The sequence below is a fragment of the Lissotriton helveticus genome, chromosome 5_1 (genome assembly GCF_964261635.1).
Source record: "Lissotriton helveticus chromosome 5_1, aLisHel1.1, whole genome shotgun sequence".
In the NCBI taxonomy this organism is placed as follows: domain Eukaryota; kingdom Metazoa; phylum Chordata; class Amphibia; order Caudata; family Salamandridae; genus Lissotriton; species Lissotriton helveticus.
In genome coordinates this window covers 1368198575-1368218866 of record NC_136065.1, presented here as the reverse complement: position 1 = coordinate 1368218866, position 20292 = coordinate 1368198575, and the positions used below count along the sequence as shown (strand labels likewise).

The following is a 20292-nucleotide window of genomic DNA, read 5'->3' as shown; positions in this document are numbered from 1 at the left end:
ACCTCCGATGCATGCAAACACGCCGTTGAGCTCTGGGACCTGCTCGATACCTCTGCCCCAGACGTGGCCTTCCTGACCGAGACCTGGTGAAACGACTCCTCGGCATCCGACATAGCCATAGCCATCCCGGACGGCTACAAGATCACACGCAGGGATTGCACCAACGAATCGGAGGAGGAATAGCCATCGTCTACAAGTCCACCCTCAAGGTCGCCACCCACCCAGACGACACCCTTAACACCGCCGAACACCTGCACTTCCGGATCCACACCGACCCCACCACCACCCTCAGAAGAACACTCATCTACAGACCACCCAGACCCCGAGCACAATTCAGCGACTCCATCGCCGACCTCGCCAGCACCCACTCACTCACCTCCACAGACTACATCCTCCTCGGGGACCTGAATTTCCACCTCGAGAACAACAATGACGCCAACTCCGCCAGCCTGATCGAAAACCTCGCCAATCTCGGCCTCCGACAACTCGTCACCGCACCCACCCACACCGCTGGCCACACACACTGGACCCCATCTTCTTCACAGGCACCCATGTCGCCTTCGACCACACCACCGAACTCCACTGGACCGACCACCGCTGCATCCTCTTAACCTTCAACAAACCAACCACACACCACCGCACCCAACAGCTGCCTCGCCGCTGCTGGAGCAAAGTCACTGAAGACCAGCTGATCACCACCCTCGCCCAGAACCCACCCACCGACCCCATCAACCCAGACGACGCAGCCCGCAACCTCAGACAGTGGATCGGCGACTGCGTCAACACCCTTGCCCCACTCAAGAAACCGCCCAACAAACACGAAAGCAAGAGTGCCACCTGGTTCACCGACGAGCTACAGACCTCCAAACGCGCCTGCCGGAAACTGGAGAAGATATGGCTCAACAAACGCACTCCGGACAACCGTGCAGCCCACAAGGACACCACTCGCAGACACCACCACCTCATCAGAACAGCCAAGAGATCTCCTTCAAAGACCGTCTGGATAACAGCGCACACAACAGCAAAGAGCTCTTCAGCATCGTAAAAGAACTCTCCAACCCCAGCGCCAACGCCGACATACCCCCTCACAAGAACTGTACAACTCACTAGCCATTTTCTTCCACCTCAAGATCGTTGACAGCTTCAACACCATGACCGCCCAGACTATGCCAGACCCCACCCCCCCTGTGAACACCACCAGCGCCAACCGCCTGACCTCCTGGTCCAACGTCAACGAGACACGCAAGGTCATGAACTCCATCCACTCAGGATCTCCGTCAGACCCGTGCCCACACCACGTATTCATCAAAGTAGACGTTGCCATCGCACCCCAACTACGGAAGGTCATCAACATCTCCTTCGAAACAGCAACATTCACGGAAAGCTGGAAACACGCCGAAATCAACTCCTCAAGAAGCCCAAGGCGGACTCCAAGGACTTCAAGAACTTCCGGCCCATCTCCCTGCTCCTGTTCCCGGCGAAGGTCATCGAGAAAATAGTCAACACGAAACTGGCCCTCCACCTGGAAGACAACAACATCTTGGACGCGTCCCAGTCCGGGTTCAGACGAAACCACAGTACCGAGACAGCCTTCATAGCCGCCACAGACGACATCATGTGCCAACTAGACAACGGCGAAACATCAGCCCTCATCCTCCTGGACCTGTCAGCCGCCTTCGACACGGTCTGCCATCGCACTCTAAAGACACGCCTGCTAGAAGCCGGAATCCAAGAGAAGGCCCTTGACTGGACCACGTCCTTCCTCTCCGGCAGAACCCAGAGCGTCTGCCTTGCGCCCTTCCGATCCGAGGCCACCAACATCATCTGCGGCGTCCCCCAGGGCTCATCCCTCAGCTCGACGCTGTTCAACGTCTACATGGCCCCCCTCGCACAAGTGGCCCACCAACACGACCTCAACATCATCTCCTACGCCGACTACACCCAGCTCATCCTGTCCCTCACCAAGGACCCACACACCGCCAAAACCAACCTCCACGAGGGAATGAAGGCTGTCGCCGACTGGACGCAGAACAGCAGTCTGAAGCTGAACTCGGACAAGACGGAGGTACTCATCCTCGGACCCACCCCCTCAGCCTGGGACGACTCCTGGTGGCCGACCACACTGGGAACAGCACCGACACCCACCGACCATGCACGCAACCTAGGATTCGTCCTCGACTCCTCCCTCTCCATGTCTAAACAGGTCAAGGCTGTCTCCTCCTCCTGCTATAATACCCTCCGCAAGCTCCGCAGGATCTACAAGTGGAACCCGACCGAAACTAGAAGAACGGTGACACAGGCCCTAGTCAGCAGCAGACTGGACTACGGCAACGCACTATGCAGGAATCCCAGCCACACACATACGACGACTACAACGTATCCAAAACGCCTCCACCCGACTGATCGTCAACGTCCCCCGCGCAGCCACATCACCCCCCACCTGAGAGACCTACACAGGCTCCCCGTCAACAAAAGGATCACCTTCAACCTCCTCACCCATGCACACAAAGCCTCCACAATGCCGGACCAGCCTACCTGAACAGCAGACTCAACTTCTACACCCCGACCCGCCAGCTCCGCTCCGACAGTCTCGCCTTTGCCAATGTCCCCCGCATCCAACGAACAACCTCTGGCGGCAGATCCTTCTCCTACCTCGCCGCCAAGACCTTGAACACCCTCCCTACCCACCTACGGCAGACCCAAGACCTACTCGCCTTCAGAAGACTCCTCAAGCCCTGTCTCTTCTAGCAGTAGCGGCATGCCCCCAGCGCCTTGAGACCCTCACAGGTAAGTAGCACGCTCTACAAGATTGATTGATGGATTAATTTTGCCAAGTGAAGAAGATACAGCAACTGCTCTGATGTAGATCAATTTCAATACACCAACATCAAAATCTCTTCCATTTTGCAATATAAGATTTATTTATGTAAAAAGCTTGACTGTTCCAGGATAGATTTCCACTCTGTTGGTATAACTAGATATCCAAACTCATGTTCATGAGATGCCATGTTGACAAATTGGCATACTTTATTTGTGAATGTAATATCTGGCCATTTCCCATTGAGATTAGGTTGTTCATTGGGTGGAATTGGATGGGTGGGCATACCCACTGTAGAAGTTCAGTATACCAATACTCTCTGGGCCATGCCGGGGCTATTAGAATAAGATGACATGCCTCTTTCTTTAACTTTCATAGCACCCTGAGAATGAGAGGGAAGAATGGAAATGCAAAGGTAAACATTCCTGTCTACTGTACCTGAAGTGCATTTCCCCAAGACCCTACTGAGGGAACCTGCTTGCGAACCTTTCACACTTTTTGCTAGATAAAGTTGTGACGGTCGAGTTTTGGGGTACCTCATTCTTGAAGACATGAGACAGCTGTCTGGGTCAATTTCCCATTCGTGGCATTGACTAGTTGCACTGCTGAGAGAACTCACCCATATACTGTCTATGACAGGGACGTGTCCGTCTTGCAATTAAGTTTTGTATTTTAGTAACCACTCCCAAATCTGCTGGGCCTGAGATGAGAGGTTCTTTCATCTTGTGCCCCCTTGCTTGGCAAGGTAAAACCTAGTTGTAGTGGTGTCCGTTCTGACATGAAAGAGGATCTGCAAATTCTGGGTAGAAACAACTATAGCCCTAGGAAAATGTCCATTAGTTCTAGCATGTTGATGTGCATCTGCGCTTCCTGGACAGACCATTTTCCGAAGAACTCTAGCTCCTGGAAATGTGCTCCCCAACTGCCCAAGGAAGCATTGTTGTCATTATGAAACTTGGCCGTGCCACTTTGAAGGAAAGACCTGTAGATATATTGCCTTCCTTTCCCCACCATGACAAAGCTTTCCTCATCATAGAGTTGGTGTCAATGATATTCTCGAACAAGCTGTGAATTTGTTCAACTAAGCATCTAGCTGCTCCTGTAGAGGTCTCATTTGTAGACAGTAGTTTGGAAGTAATGGGATGCACGAGGATAGCATCCTCAACATTGATTTGCACATCCTCACTAAAGTGCACTTTCCTCTTAGAAAGAAAGCAGCCTTCTGTATTATTCTCTGAATCTCTCTGCAGTCGGATAAGCTCTGGCAACTGTGATGTCTAGAATGGCCCCTAGAAATACCAATGACTCAGTTGGAATGAGAGATGACCTTTCCGTATTTCGTTGCAGCCCCAGAGACTTAAACAGATGCCGACAAGCCAAGGTAGATTCTTCGCAAGGTGGAATGTGGAGCCATTGATCAACCAATCGTCCAGGTAGGTGAATACCTAGTGACTGTCTTCTCAAGAAAGCAGTGGCTGGTGCCATGCATTTTATAAAGACCCTGGGAGTCTATCATAGACCAAAAGGGAGAACCTTCAATTGATTGTGGCCCACTACCACCTCGAACTTCAAGAACAGACAATGGTTTATGTGAATGGGAATGTGGAAATATGCGTATAAGATCAAAAGACGTAATGAAATCTCCTCTGTTGACCATCAGAAGAATCTCCTGCAATGACAGCATTCTGAAGGTTTAAAAAAAATATATATTTGTTTAGCTGTCTGCGGTCCATGGCCTGTCTCCATTTTCCAGACTTTTTCTTTATTAGGAAGAAGTTGGAATAGAAGCTCCGTTGTCAGAAAGGATCTTCCTCTACTGCTCCTTTCAAGAGAAAACGGAAATATCCAGCTTTAGGAGAGTAAGGTGTTGATGCCATCTCTTGGGAGGAGGATGAAAGGGGGGTTTCTGAACAAATTCCAGGGTGTGACCCTGATGTATGATCTTCAACGCCCATTTGTCCAAGGTGCTCCTCTTCCATTTGGTTGTAAAAAGCAGAGAGGTGGTGGTTCAAATGTGGTCTGTGGTGGTAAAAGGTGACGAGTTCCGGAGAAATGTCACTGACGTCTTGCAGAATGTTGGGCTTTCCTCCACGCAAAGGCCTCCTTCAAGCTGACTGTCTAGAGTAATCCTAGGGTCGATATCCTTGCTGTGCGTATGGCTGGTACCTGTACGACTGATAAGAGGATCAATGTGTAAATCGTCCTCTTTCTCCATAAAAGGACAGAAAACGCTTCTGTTGTAGTGTTCCTAGAGAATACCCTGTGTCCTTGTCAGCCTTGATGGCCTGAAGGGAGTCATACACATGCTTGCTGAATAAATTTTCCTTATCAAAGGGCATATCCAATAACTTGACTTGGACCTCTGGGCAAAATGAGGTAGCCTTTAACCAACCCCGTCGGCGCAGGACCCGCAATCTGCCTAAAGGCGAAAGATGATATGTCCATTGCTGTATCAATAATCTCTGACAACGCCATGGCACCCTCTTGCAGAATGTCTTCTTACCCTCCTTTTTTTTTTTTTCAATCTTCGGGAAGGTGGTCGAGAAGAGAAGCAAAATGGGACCACATTTGGCAGTCATAGCGACCCAGAAAGTGCGTTTGGCGGTGGCTGCCATAGCTGCAAAGCGTTTGCCACTGTTGTCGTGTCTTCATCCTTCCTAGTCTGCTGGAGCTGAACAAGGGGCAGACTGGCTCCTGGAGCTTCGCTGTGCTGCTTGAATTACCACTGAATCTGGACGAGGATGCCCTATCAAGCATGCCGGTGAGGAATATGAGGCCATATATTTTTTGTCCATGCGAGGAACCACAGCAGTGACTGAGGCTGGGTTCTTCATTAATTTCAAACCTTCCTCCCATATGTAAGAGACAATAGGGGTCCATCTGACTGATTTCTTTGCTGATTCCTTGAAATCATACAGAAAACATTCTGTTTGAGCGGGAGAGGCAGATCAAATCTCTTGGAAGCACGTTTCATTATTTCATAACATCCACTGATGTCCTCAGGAGGAGAACTTGCAGGAGAAGGTGTTGGGGATGGAGATGATGGAGAGATAGTCATTACATTCCTGATTTAGTGTATCTGGGTCTTGGAGTAATTCTCTTTCCTTGGGCTGATCTGGATCGCTTTTAATATAATCATTCCTGATGGCTATGGTGGGAGGTGTAGGTCGGATTTCCTGAGTCCGTTCTGGTACGGGACTTGGTGGCAAAGGTACCACAGCAAGTGCCTCTGTGAGTCCCGGAGCTAGAGGGACTGGCGCATGTGTTTCGGGAAAGCACTTATAATAATCATTTTGCATGTGTCTTAAGTCAGTGACTAAGGAGAGGGGCACTGCGATGGTACTCTACCTGCAGCTTGATGTTCATCATCGTGCTCGTCGTAGGGATAGTGCTCTTGAAAGGAGTTGTATCGGTGGGATATAGGATGCTGCCGGTCCGTGAATTAATAGTCTCCTTCAAAGTAACTGGGAGTGTCCCTGCCAGGATCCTCCTCATCCTCCGTATCCGGACACTTAACTTGCAATTGTGAAGAGCTGCATGCCAGCCCGAAAATCCCTTCATAGGCTGATTCCTCTGGGTCAAGAAGTTGGGATGGAGGCAGTAGGGACATCTTGCTGGGTGATGTCAAATCTGGTTGGAGTTGAGCAGAGACATTTTCAGCAAAGATTGCTGCTTTTTTGTGCCTTGTCGATGAGGTTGTTGACAAAGAGAACTTCTTTATAATGGTCACTGTCGCAGACACTGGTATCGATGGGGACTTGAATACTGACGTTGACTGAGCAATCGACGGGAAGGTCATCACCATCGACGAGGTGGTGGTCGTCGCGTCCCTCGTTGATGAAGCCATTGTCATTCAAGTGACTGTGCTCACAGACGTTAAAGGAGTAGCTGTCTATGGAGTTTTCGTTGAAGCTGGTGTCCTCAACAAAGGGTCTGTCAACGGCCTTATTGTCAACAGGTCATTTTCTGAGAAGTAAGAGGTACAGAAGATGAGGTGTACGATTTCTTCTACCTTAAGCCTGTAAACGAGTCCTTAGAAGCTGTGATTTTCATATTTTTTGTGTTTTCTCTCTGGTGGAGAGTGACTAGGACCCTCCTCCTGGTCTGAACCAGATTGGGATCTGGACTTTTTCTTTTGAAGCCATAGTTTACAGAAAAGTTTCTGCAGTGCTTACAATCCTTTGGCTTATAGTTAGGAAGTAAACAAAATAGGAACTCCTTATGAGGATCTTCAGAAAATAGTCTTGCCTTTCCACGGGACCGGTATGTCCTAAAAAGCCTTTCCTTAAATCCTCCAGACATACTGAAGGTAAAACACATTACCTTAAAGCGGAATCCAAACAAATCCTTGAGAGGAAAACAAGGTTAAATGATTCACCAATTAACAACTGAGCAGAGCTCAAGGAGACTTCCTCACACATGACGTGCGGTTAGTAATCTGATGTCTGGTGGCTATGCAAGTGAGAAGTGGCCATGGGTCCAGTCTCTGATTGGCTGAAGTTTGGGTCTATTAAAACAATGTGACTTGGTTAACAGTATCACTTGCTTTTTCTATGTTCTTTCAATGCACTTTTAGTACTGCTTATTCTAAATACCGTGGGGCTCCCACCATGACGACGGGGAAGCTTCAAGTATGTGAATCTATGAAAGAGTCAATACTGGAGAAACTCCCATTTACCTCAGCTGGTTGAAGAAGACTCAAACCTGGTGAAGGTAATTCAAGAACAGACCTTCATACTGGAACGTTTAGCATATGTACAAAACCACTCTTCGCTTATTTTTGTGATTTTCCTTCCTCCTCCTCCTCCCCTCAAAGTTAGAGGCATTTCCTATTTCCTTAATGTTTCCAGTCAGGTTTCTTAGCCCGACTTCAGCAAACCTCTGAAGATGTGTGAAGTTCACCACTCCTTAGCTGATGAGGAGACAGCCTACAGGTATACCCAATAAGACCTACAACTCTCAAGGCCACCATTACTTTTTTCTAGTTTCACAAGTAACAAATAGCTGGTGATGCTGTAATATTGGTCTATCAAGAGGAGTACACATGGGCATCTTGTAATAACAAACTTGTGCATCTTATGTTTGTCAACCCGCTGCCACAGCTCCCATACCTCACCTAATTAACCCTTTTTTGCTGGTCTGCTGTGATTCAATATTGCCAAGTTCTCCTGGACTTCACTTATGCACACCACTAAATGTTCATCACAACGGGGTTGTGTGCACCTCAATAGTTTGTGTCACCAAAAGGGAAAATTATATATCAGGAGGAGGAGCTTGGCGGGCATCCGAGATGGCCGCGTGAGCACAGCGCTCCCCGGACCCCCGCCACTCCCGGCATGATATCCTGAACTTATCCTGATTTTTTACGAGGATTTGTATAGAGGACACTGGGCTGATTGCCCTGGACTTTTTGGAATTCGATTTGGACCCGGGGTTCCGGAGTTACGTCTGTTCGAACTTTCGGGCTCCACTCTCGAGGTACGCCCGGGACTGGGTGAGGCTCAGTGGCCGTCTTGAAGTTGAACAACAACGGCAGGGGGATTCGACCTGTGGGTCCCCCTCTTAAGTTTCGGTTTCGTTTCTGCCTCAGACTGAGACGTCTGGCAGAGGAGCCTGGCCTGGGCTGCAGTCGGGGCACGGAACGGCTGTCGGGCCTTTGGCTAGCTTATTCTCCTATCTGTTGGCCCTTCTACTAGTGGTGCCCTAGCTGCGGTTCTTTGGTCTCGAGGCCCTACTTTCCTGTGGCCACTCCATCCAGCCTGGTTAATTACCTGGTGACGCAGTTCTGATATGGCGGGCAGAGGGGACCGAGAGACTCGGAAGACCAAGACGCCCCTGCGTGGGGGCCCGGTCCAGTCTAACGTGATGGACCGCTACACCCATTCCACGGGGTCCCCCGGAGCCGCCTTGCCCGGAGCCAGTAATGCTGATCTCACTGTGGACGCGTCAACGGAGCCTTCTTTGCAGGACATCATGGGTGCCATTTCTGCTATGAAGGAGTCGATAGGCCAACAATATGAAGCTTTGGCCCACAAAATCGACACCGTGGCCATCGAGGTCAACTTGATTCGTGCTGACCTGTCGAAAACCAATGAGAAGGTGAAGTCACTGGATCTTAAGTCATCCAGTCTCACGGAGGACGTTTCGGAGATACAGACGGAGGTCGGCAACCTTCGCAGGGTGAACGACTTCATGACCCGGCGCTTGGAGGACTTTGAGAACAGGGCACGTCGCTGTAATGTACGCGTGGTCGGAGTTCCGGAGAATCCAGAACCTCACTCTGTTGATCTCCTTGTTGAGGATTTGATCCAGAACCACCTCTCTCCGTCTGGTCTGACGAAGTTTTTCGCTGTGGAACGTGCCCATCGTGTTCCGGGGGGCAAGGGTAAACCAGGTGCCCCGCCGAGGCCTATTGTTGCGAAACTCTTCCATTATAGGGATCGGGACGCTATCCTGCAAGCATCGCGTGTGAAGGGCCCGGTGGCCTTTGAGAACGCCACGGTGAACTTCTATCCGGACTTTTCTCAACAGGTCCAGAGACAGCGTATGGGCTTTCGTGATGTCAAGAAACGTCTCCGAGACATGGGGCTTCGCTACGCCATGCTTTTTCCGACCAGGCTGCGCGTTGAGTACAACGACCGAACCTTCTTCTTTGATCGGCCTGATTCTGTAAATGACTGGATGGACTCTCTGCCTGATCGATCTCCTGAGACTGAGTCCGCCGCCCACCCGGGTGGTGCTGAGGGTGGTGTGGAGAGCTGAACAATCCGCCTACGCCTGGGCCCTCGAATAGAGTAAACTCTTCAGGGATTTGATGCCTCAGTGCCTCTGCTGTTTGTGTATTCTCCTCATTATCTGTCTTACTCGGGGTGGCGGGTGGGCCGGAGCCTTTCCTCCTCCGGGGTTCTTTTTGTAGAATGGGGGTTCTTGGGCGACAGGCACACTGCATGTTGGGGTGGCTATTTAGCATTTTGCAGGGGTGCAGGGTGGGGGGTGTTTTCTTGATTGTTGGGGGGTGGGTGGTGGGGATGTTCGATGTTTTTGTGTTATCTTTTCAAGGCGAATCTATCTGGCTTCTGCTCCTTTTTATGTCATGCTCATTGCGGGGGGGTTTCGGGGTTGCTGTGTGGGATGGGGGATAGCGGGTTGAGGCTTGTTTCGTGGAATGTTAATGGTCTGGGAGATCGTATTAAGCGGAGTGTGGTGTTCAAATGTCTACGCCGTTTATCTCCCGATATTGTTTTCTTGCAGGAAACTCATTTGGTGGGCAATACTTGTCGTGCGATGAATAGGTGGGGGTATCGCCTTGCTGCACATTCGGGGTTTACCACGGGTTCCAGGGGGGTGGGTATCCTTGTTCGGGCTTCCCTCCCCCTAGCTATTGATGATGTGATCCTTGATGATCGGGGGCGTTATGCTGTCCTCGTGGGTCGCTATGAAGGTCGTACCCTCTCCTTGTTTACTGTTTATGTGCCCCCCGGCCTACAGACTTCTACCTTTGCCGATTTGGGCCGTGTGTTGTTGGACCTTCCTGATAGTACTCTTTTTCTTGCAGGCGATTTTAATTCTGTGATCTCCGGTCTGCAGGATCGCTACCCCCCTAGGGATACTCCTTTAGCCCAACAGTGGTTAGGTGGGTTTTTGGATACGTTTGGTTTGGTGGATTGCTGGAGGCTCCTGCATCCTACCCAGCTTCAATACACTTTCCATTTGGGGGCCCACGGGAGTCTGTCTAGACTGGATTATTTCCTGATGCCCGCGGCGCAGACGCCGGCAGTGCGTGAGATCAGACACCTCCCCCGGGGCATCTCCGATCATTCTCCGCTCTGGCTTTGTTTTGAGTTAGGGGTGGAGGCGGTGGGCCGAGTGGCTCCAATTAACCCCTGGTATATTGCCTCCCCTGAGACCCGAAACCTTTTGACTAAGTCTTTAGATGCTTACTTTTTGGACAACGAGGGGTCGGTTTCCTCGGCGGTATCCCTGTGGGAGGCCTTTAAAACAGTGATTCGTGGGCAGGCCCTTTCTCTAATTGCTGAATCCAAGAAGGCTAGGAATCGGGAGGTGGTGGACCTTGAGATAGAGATTGCTGAGAGGGAGGCCGACTTAGAGTCTGAGATCACCTCTGATAAACTCCACGCCCTGGGTCTGAAACAATTTGCTTATAAATCCTTGGTCACAGATGCGGCTAAACTGATGTTCCGGGAACAGCAGGGTCGTCTGTATGATGTGGGGGATAAAGCGGGTAAATTGTTGGCATGGTTGGATAAGAAAGAGAGAGCGAATCGTGTGGTGCCTGTGATTCAGTCGTCGAATGGTGTCGGAGTGACAGACCCTGTTGGAATAGTTGAATGTTTTGCTGAGTATTTTCGTGTGGTGTATACCCCTGTGTCTGGACGAGATGTGGCTGACTCTCGTCTTTTGTTGCGCGATATAGCTTTGCCCAGTGTTTCCGATCTGGACCGTGTCTCGGAGTCCCCTTTTACTACGGATGAAATAGCGACTGCCATTCATTCGCTCCGTTCGGGCAAGGCATTGGGCCCGAATGGGTTGCCAATTGAGCTGTACAAGTTACGCCCTGACAAGGTTGCGCCCTATCTTCGTGCCATGTTTTTGGAGTCCCGGGAACGGGGTATTCTCCCGTATGACCAGCGTCTTGCCACGATAGTCGTAATTCCCAAGGACGGGAAACCGCGGGACCTCTGTTCGTCTTATAGGCCCATTTCCCTGTTAAATGTTGAGCCTAAGGTCCTGGCTAAGCTCCTGGCAACCCGCCTGCTGACGGTCATTAGCGACTTGGTTCATCCGGATCAGTCCGGATTTATCCCGCATCGCAACACGGCTCTTAACCTACGTCGTCTTCACGGCGCTGTTGCGAGGGCGGGGCTTCTGACGGAGCCGGCCATTTTGGCTTCGTTAGACGCCTCGATGGCTTTTGACACGGTTGAGTGGCCCTATCTTTGGGCAGCTCTCGAAATATTTGGTTTTGGACCTGAATTTATTGGATGGGTGAAGTTGTTGTATGTGGAACCCTTAGCGCAAGTGGTGGTGAACGGTAGAGTTTCTGTCCCCTTTAGCCTTGGTAGAGGAACCCGTCAGGGTTGCCCCCTGTCTCCATTGCTTTTCGCGCTGGCCTTGGAACCGCTAGCGGCGTGGCTTCGATGGGAACCCTCCCTCAAAGGGATCCGTTGGTCACCGGACTTTGAAGACCGCGTCTCTCTTTACGCGGACGACATTCTTCTTTATCTGACATCCCCGCGTAAATCTTTGAACGTCTTATTTGATGTTCTTACTTCGTTTGGTGCTAACTCGGGCCTTGTTATTAATTGGGCTAAGTCCTGTGTGTATGTTCTCTCGGGTGTTTTGCCCTCTTTGCCGGCCAGATTCCCTATCCAGGTGGTCCAGTCTGGCTTCAAGTATTTAGGGATTTTTATTACCCGGGATTCCTCCCTCCGGTTTGAGCGTAATCTCCTCCCCCCGCTTCTTAGATTGCGACTGGATGTGGCCCGTTGGCGTAAGCTGCCCCTGTCTCCTCTGGGTAGGGCTGCTCTCTTTAAAATGATGTCTTTGCCGCGGTTCCTCTACGCCCTTCAGAACTCTTTCGACGATGTTCCTGCTACTTATTTCAGAGAAATCGAGAGTCTGCAAAGACAATTGATTTGGGATGGGCGTCCACGTATAGCCCTTGCGAAACTTACTATCCCTTGGTACGACGGGGGCATGGCACTCCCCGACATCAAGAGGTACTACTGGGCAGCCCAGCTATCGGCCATTAACCATGCGATGTACTCGCCGGGTCGCGATCCGGCGTTTGAGATGGATAAGCTCCAGTTGCCGGGAGGGGACTTTAATAGAGCGCTATACTCCAGATCGGCCGGGCGCCATCTTGTGGGCCCGACCAGGGCAGCGGTCAACGTGTGGCGCGCAGCGAATGTGAGTTTGGGATGGGAGAATCGGCTGACGCTGGCGACTCCGCTTTATGCTTCTGAACGTTTGGGATGTCTCTGGTCTTCTAAGGGCTTTGACCGCTGGGATGTGATTGGGATTTGTAAAGTGGGTGACGTTTGTGTGAATGGTCGCATGAAATCATTCCAGGCCCTTAAGGCGGAATACGACTTGAGTGATAGAGAGTTTTTCCGGTATCTGCAAGTCCGACATGCCTTGGCCTCGGTTCTGACTCCTGATGTGGCCCTGCCCGAGTCTTCCCCCCTTGAAGATCGTATACTCGATGGACACTTGCCCGACAGCACCATCTCTCTCATCTACAAGAAGCCGATTCATAATCGCGCTGATTTGTTGGTCCGACTCCGAGACATGTGGGTAGGTGATGGATTGGAACTAGATGACGAGGACTGGCAGTCGGCACTCTCCTCCCCGAAGGAGGTCGCCATTCCCGCCCGTCTTCGTTTGGTGCAACTCAAGATCCTCCACCGGGTGTATGTGACTGGTCCGCGTCTGGTCGTGATGGGTTTTTCCCCGGATGGCTTGTGTAAGCGTGGCTGTGGGATGAGCGCTACCTTTATGCACATACTTTGGGAGTGTCCTATGGTGGCAGCTTATTGGGTGGATGTGCTTGCGTTGATGACTGAGGTGACTGGTGTTGACCTGCGGCCTGAGGCCCGTCGATGTCTGCTGAATGTGTGGGAACCCTCCGATTACTCTGTGGCCCAGACTAGATGGGCGACCCTGGGTTACATGGTCGCGAAGCGTGACATTGCGCAACTCTGGGGCGCTTCCCGACCTCCTGATGTTTCAGTGTGGGAGGACAACATGGACTGGTCCATGTTCCGTGAGAAGACAGTCTACATGGCTAGGGGCAGGCCGGGGGCGTGGACGAAAATTTGGGGTCAATGGAATGCGTACCGTGGAGAAATTTGTACCCCTCCCTTGGTTGCCACCTCCGATGTTACCCTGTCTCCTTAGGTTGACGTTCCCGAAATTTTTCGTTCTGTTCTAGGATTTTCCTGTCCTCCCTGCTCCCCCCCCCCCTCACGGCCTTCCCGACTCTCATTGAAGTATTTTTGTTCTCCTGTTTCGTGACCTCCCCCTCTGCTATCTGGGCTGACTTGATTATTGCACTCGCCTTATGCTGTGTTGGTTATTTTCATGTTTTATATAGAAAATTGTTGTATCCTGTTCTATGTCTGTAGCAATTTCGTTCTACGATTAGGCCTGACCTAGGAAATGATTGTTTACTTCATTTGTCGTACTATGCGACTTAGCGGCCAGCCCGTGTGGTTGTGGGCCCATCTATGTAATTTTATGTGATTGCTCAATAAAAGTTTTTAACCAAAAAAAAAAAGGGAAAATTATACTCACATTAGGGATTATACGCATTTAGTCAACAGATAAGAATAAATACACACTTCCAACGATTATGATTGGAAAATAAGCACAGCATACACAAGTTATGAACTATCAACGGTCACAACATGCCTAAATAAAAGGGATTCAATACATATTGGGCAGATATATATCCCTATGAACTTGGGCAAAATATAAACCAGACAACAGGAGTGAGTTTATACGATTTTATACATGGTGTGAACTAGTCAATAAGTACATCAGTGACAGGGACAGTGCCCTGCTTTGTCTAGATTCAGCATTGAGGAGAATGCTTCTATACTATTGTTTCAGTAATTTCTCCCCCTCCCATTAATTAGATTTGGAATCTTCAAATTCTGCAGGTGATTTTTCTCATGACTGGGTGCTTCTTTTCGTGGCCCAGTCACCATGTCCTGAGTGAGACCTCCCCACCAGGACTTCACTAAGCATTCAAGTACATCGACTACAGTATATTGTTTTGGATTGTATATTTTGATACTGTTTCTCCAATGTTTATCCTATCAGATTTGTTTGAATCACACCGACTTCTAATGGCCACAGGCATGACCTTTTCAAAGATTACTTTTTTAAAATGTCTTATCTGGTTTTCAATTTTCACATGCACTACTCACGTAACCATGTCTAAATACTGCAGAACGTCTCTTTATGTCAGATACTTAAATGTCATTATAAAGGTTTCATACAAAGTGACACCATTTCAACAACTATATAAAAAAGGTTAACCAGGTTACATGCTGTTGCATCACATTTGTTCGTTCCCCATACATTTATGACATCTAATGTCTTTTAAGGTACTCACCAACTGAGCCACACCATGTAAAAATCTTATAAAATACCCCTAAGGAACCTCTTAGTTTACATAAATTGGAGGCCACAAACAAGTGATAACATTCTAGCTCTCATTACAACAGGTGATGTGTGCGCCCTCTTCGGAGCCAAACAATGGAGGCAAAGTCTGCATAAACTAATATTATAAAGCAGACACATATGGCAATTTGGTTAACCCTCCACAGGGCTCAGATTTCAACTCAGATCTTTTACTGTGTCAGGGATTAACCTACCCTGGGCATTCCGTGACATAAACTCCACATTTGGCACAATGGGCGGCAGAGCAGAGGCAATCTTCTCTGCTTCTTTGGCACTTGCCTTTGAGGCAGTATGTTCTGCAGGTTGGAAACAAAGAATTACATTAAAACCACCATTAGGCATTTGCACAATAAAGTTGCTTGAAGTTGACTGTTGACACAGATCCGAAATGATCAACTCAAATACACAAGCATAATCCTTCTTCAGTTTTATTTTTGTTAAGAACAAGCACTGTGCACAAGTACAACAAAACTTAAAAAACACACACGAGTTCCAGCTGCAGCCAGTAAAGAGACAGTTTCCACCCAGCTATCAGGGGACATGCTAACTATACAAGTTTAAGGGAGTCTTTACATCCTGCTAGTACTCTTTTGCATCAAGATCTCTTGGTTAACATGACAACAATTTTGAGGGTTGCAGTTGCATCACAATTCATGTTTCATCTTGATCATTTCTCATTGTCGCAGTGGGACACCAATAAAGTGGCATGCAGAGGAGTGAGCCATAACCTGACAGCAGTTTGGTCTATTGGACAATCGATTATATAAGAAGCATTAATGCCCACAGAAAGTAATAACTGAATTCCGCAAAGTTGCTTTTAAAAATCTGCCAACAGAATACTTAGCAGGATTAATGATGCCTAACCACAACTACTTTTGTGGAATGTTCTAAAAGACTACTAGAAAGAGAGTGGTTAGTCTTATTTTAGGAAAACCAACTAGAAAACATAGTTCCACTCTGCTTTTCAAGCTTTTGCGCAGTTTAACAATCCAAAGGTCTGGGGATTTGACAAAACAAGATATTTTTAAAAGTAGCAAATGTTTTTGCTGAAGATTTCCACTTACAAATTTAATGTATTTGCGATTTTCAAAGAAAAACAAATTAAAAACTCGCAACTCTGAAAATCGTCTATCTATATAAGCACATGTAAGCCTACAATGCCCACTTGAAAATTCTTTAGGTTGATAAATATTTATAAGGTGTCAAGGCATTTTCCTTCTGCCACAAATAAGTTATTTTCCTGCAATTAAGTCCATTTCCCAACCTCAATATCGAGTGATAATGTGTTTTTCTCATTCCAGTCAGATATTTTAGCACACCTTTCTAGGGAGCAGTGTAAAGTGTGCAACTAAAATGGAAACAAATGGAAATTTAAGTGAACAAGAAACATAGAAATCTGACATACTTCCAAGAGTCACCCTCTGCCGCCACCTCCAGTTCCAACCTTTACATATGACAACATGGAATCATTCTAAATAAGTATTTCCGAAGCATCACATGTACAATTTGCTTTAATAAAAGTCAGCTGATCGCTAATCAGCGAGTCAGGATATAACATGGACGTGACACTTAGAAGTGTTGAAACAACTGTGAATAGGACAAACTATAACTTTAGCTCTATATGTGTAACACCAGAAAACTCTGATGGGTTTTGCAATATAGACAGACCATATTAAATTATAAAGATTTATGAAGATGACTGGCAAATACTAAAAACAACCTTCATTTTGGTTCCAGTACTCTTAGTTCTTGTTCTCCCACCTTGCCAACTGATTTACAATTACCTTGCGCTGAAGGCAACACCAGAATGATTCTCTAAAGAAAAATGGTCGCTTCTAACCAATTCTATGGAGATTTCTGGCAGAATACCTTAATGCACGAGCCCTTCGTTACCCCGACATCATCATCTATCCCCGAAATGTAAGTATGTTTCTTCGACAAAAGGATGAAGCAAGGAATAACTTCTGCAGGCATAGCTTACTGGTGTTGCAAAGAAGAGAGAGCAAGGACTAAAAACTACTATGATTACCAATGAGGTATTTTTATTTATTTTACTCTGTCACTCTCCTTTCCCTTAGTATGATTTACTTATTAATACAAATTCAGAAGCTAAACAATTGGGATGGAGAAGGCAGGGCATGGTCCTCGAGGCTTCAAGCAAATAAGTTATGCCAAATGCCACGGCCAAAAGTTGCATCGTATCCACTTATTAAAGCTTTCAAACAGCATGCAGACTTGTCCACATTACAGCCCTATAAATGTCTGCAATGGGAAAGGGTCGCTGGATGGCAACTCAATGCTGGTTTTTGTCTGCGGGAATGTACATCATGTCTGTCAAATATATGAATTCCTCAAATGCTGTACACTTTTGTTCTGAGATACAAGATTCTATTCTTCAAATATTAACGGGAATATTTTTAGTCTTGGAATAATCCACTATATATTTTGAAGAGATGTTGAGTGAATTTGAAAGTAGCATCTCTCTTCAGGAAGAATTTATTTGGGTCTGGTTAAGTCTATATTGGGTAATATTTACTCAGTCAAGAAAGCCCAGTTCCGTAGCTGTAAAAGATGAAGAATTAGTTCATAACACAAGTAAAATTCTGTGTAGAGCTTTAGACTAAACAAACAAGTTACGTACTTTCGGTAACAATATATCTGTAAGGAACATTAGTTAGTTATAGATTCCTTACCTTAGAATTACCCCCAGGTGTCAGACTGGATCCGGAAATGTTTTCGTCAGCAGTAACTCTGCGCGTCGGAAGTTGGCTCCACAATCGTCATTGGCATTGTGTCGCAAGGATGGCGTTGCGGCAGCTACTTAGATGCCGCCCTCGCGCGCTGACATTAGTTCTATACACGACTTTCGGCGCCCGAAACGCAGAGCCATGCAAGACACTGACTACTGGTGCCGAAAACTAGGGCCCTGAAAAGATAACCTTAACCCTAGAAATCGGTTCGGAGAACGGGGGGGATGGGTGGGGCGATGAGGAATCTATAACTAACTAATGTTTCTTACAGATATATCATTACCGAAGTTAAGTAACTTCTTCATCTGAAAGAAACACGTTTGTTATAGATTCCTTACCTTAGAATAGATACCCCAGCAATACCAACCCCGGAGGTGGGTCCACGAACTAAGATCGCACCAGAAAGTCCTGGAGAACAGAACGGCCAAAGAAGCCATCTCTCCGGACTTGACTGTCAAGACAGTAGGGCTTCGTAAAAGTGTGCAACGAAGCCCACGTAGCTGCCTGACAGATGTCATTCAGAGGAATGCCACGTTCCAGAGCAGTGGTTGCCGCCGTCGCCCTGATGGAATGGGCACGCAGCCCCACCGGAGGCTCCTTTTTTTAATTTTATTTTTTAACTCTTTTTATTGGAGGCTCTTTCTTAGCCAAAGAATAGCAGGCTTTGATACACAAAACGACCCATCGGGAGATAGTTCGTTTGTGTACGGCCCAACCTTTCTTGGTGCCCACGTACCCAACAAAGAGCTGGTCATCCACCCAGAACTGTTTGGTGCGATTCAAATAAATGGAAGACACACGTTTTTGGTCCAGACGGTGGAGCCTCTTCTTCCTCCTTCGAAGGATGCAGAGGTGAAAAGAAGGTGGGCAAAGTGATAGTCTGCCTGATGTGGAAAGCAGTGACTACCTTGGGTAGGAAGGATGGACGAGTCCTGAGGACAACTTTGTCCGGATGCACAGATAGAAAAGGAGATGTAGAAGAAGCGCCTGGAGCTCACTCACTCATCTGGAGCTCACTCAATCGATGGCCATGAGGAAAGCAGTTTTGAGAGTTAAGAGCCTCAGAGGACTGTTGTGAAGCGGCTCAAAGGGAGTGCACATTAAATTAGTTAAAACTAGGTTCAAGTCCCACTGAGGCATAACAAAAGGAATAGGAGGAAAGAGATGAGTTATGCCTTTCAAAGAAACGATTTACCACTGGGGACTTGAAAAGGGAAGGCTGATCTGGGAGCCAAAGGAAGGCAGAGCTGGCCTAGAGATAGGCCTTGATAGTGCCCAGAGCACAGCACTGCTGCGCCAAAGAAAGAAGGAACAAAATAACCTATGAAAGATGGGCAGAGAGGGGATCCACAGCCTTTGCTGTGCACCATACCACAAATTTGATCCACCAGCAGTCGTATACCGTCTTAGTGGAGGGACGCCTGGCTGCAAGAATTACATCACAGACTTCGGGAGGCAGGTCGAATGACGTCAACTGCCTCTGATCAATCTCCACGCAAGGAGGTGGAGGCTGGACAGGTTCGGGTGGAGGACCGTCCCCTGTTGCTGCGACAGAAGATCCTCCTGAAGAGGCAGACGGGTTGCAGGACCGATGGCCAGGTTGAGCAGCTCGGAATACCAAACTCTCTGTGCCCTATCTGGAGCCACAAGAATGACTTGGGCCCGATCGCGCCTGATCTTCAGCACTCTGGGCATAAGTGGTATAGGCGGAAAGGCGTACAACAGACCACAACTCCACTCGCGTCGAAAAGCGTCGCCTAGCGAGTGCCGCCTTGGAAATTCCAACAAGCAGAAATGCTGACATTGAGCATTCTCTTCAGTGGTGAATAGATCTAACCAAGGATCTCCCCACTGTTGAAAGAGACCTTGCACCACCTCCGAGTAAAGACACCATTCGTGATCCATCATGCACCTGCGGCTGAGTTTGTCCGTCCTGGCGTTCAGGGAACCTGCCAGGTGTTGAACCACCAGGGATATGCCCTGATGTTCCAGCCATGTCCAGAGGCGGAGAGCCTCCTGACATAGGGTCCACGACCCCATCCTGCCCTGTTTGTTGTAGTACCACATGGCAGTGGTGTTGTCTGTGAACACCTGCACTACTCTTCCCCGGACAGAGGGAAGGGATGCCTTTAGTGCAAGACAGATCGCCCGAAGATCCAGAAGGTTGATGTGGAGCTCGGGCTCCGCCGGAGACCAGAGGCTTCTGATCTCCACCTCTCCCATGTGGCCGCCCCATCCCAGAAGGGATGCGTCTGTCACAACCGTGTGTTCTGGTTGGGGAAAGGGAGAGGGATCTGCCGCTGACCCAGACCTGGTTCATGAGCCACCACTGCAATTATCGTGCAGTGCCCTCCTAGATCTGGACGCAATTGGGCAGATTCCCCTAATGCTGCGCCCACTGGAAATTCAGGTCCCACTGCAGAGCCTGCATATGCCACCTGGCATGATCGACCAGCAGGTTTCAGGAGGCCATGAGGCCCTGCAGCCTCAGGGTCATTCTGACTGAAACCCGGG

At 48.6% G+C, this 20292-nt stretch overlaps 1 protein-coding gene across 22 annotated transcripts in view; it reads right to left on the bottom strand.

Annotated features, from left to right (window-relative positions):
* The window catches only part of ANKS1A (ankyrin repeat and sterile alpha motif domain containing 1A), a 1080152-nt gene that overhangs the window by 594951 nt on the left and 464909 nt on the right, over positions 1–20292 (bottom strand). For all 22 annotated transcript variants that reach the window (XM_078644289.1, XM_078644292.1, XM_078644288.1 and 19 more), the window contains one exon: positions 15223–15324. In XM_078644289.1, coding sequence (XP_078500415.1) covers positions 15223–15324 — 102 coding nt within the window. The remainder of the gene's footprint in view (positions 1–15222; positions 15325–20292) is intronic.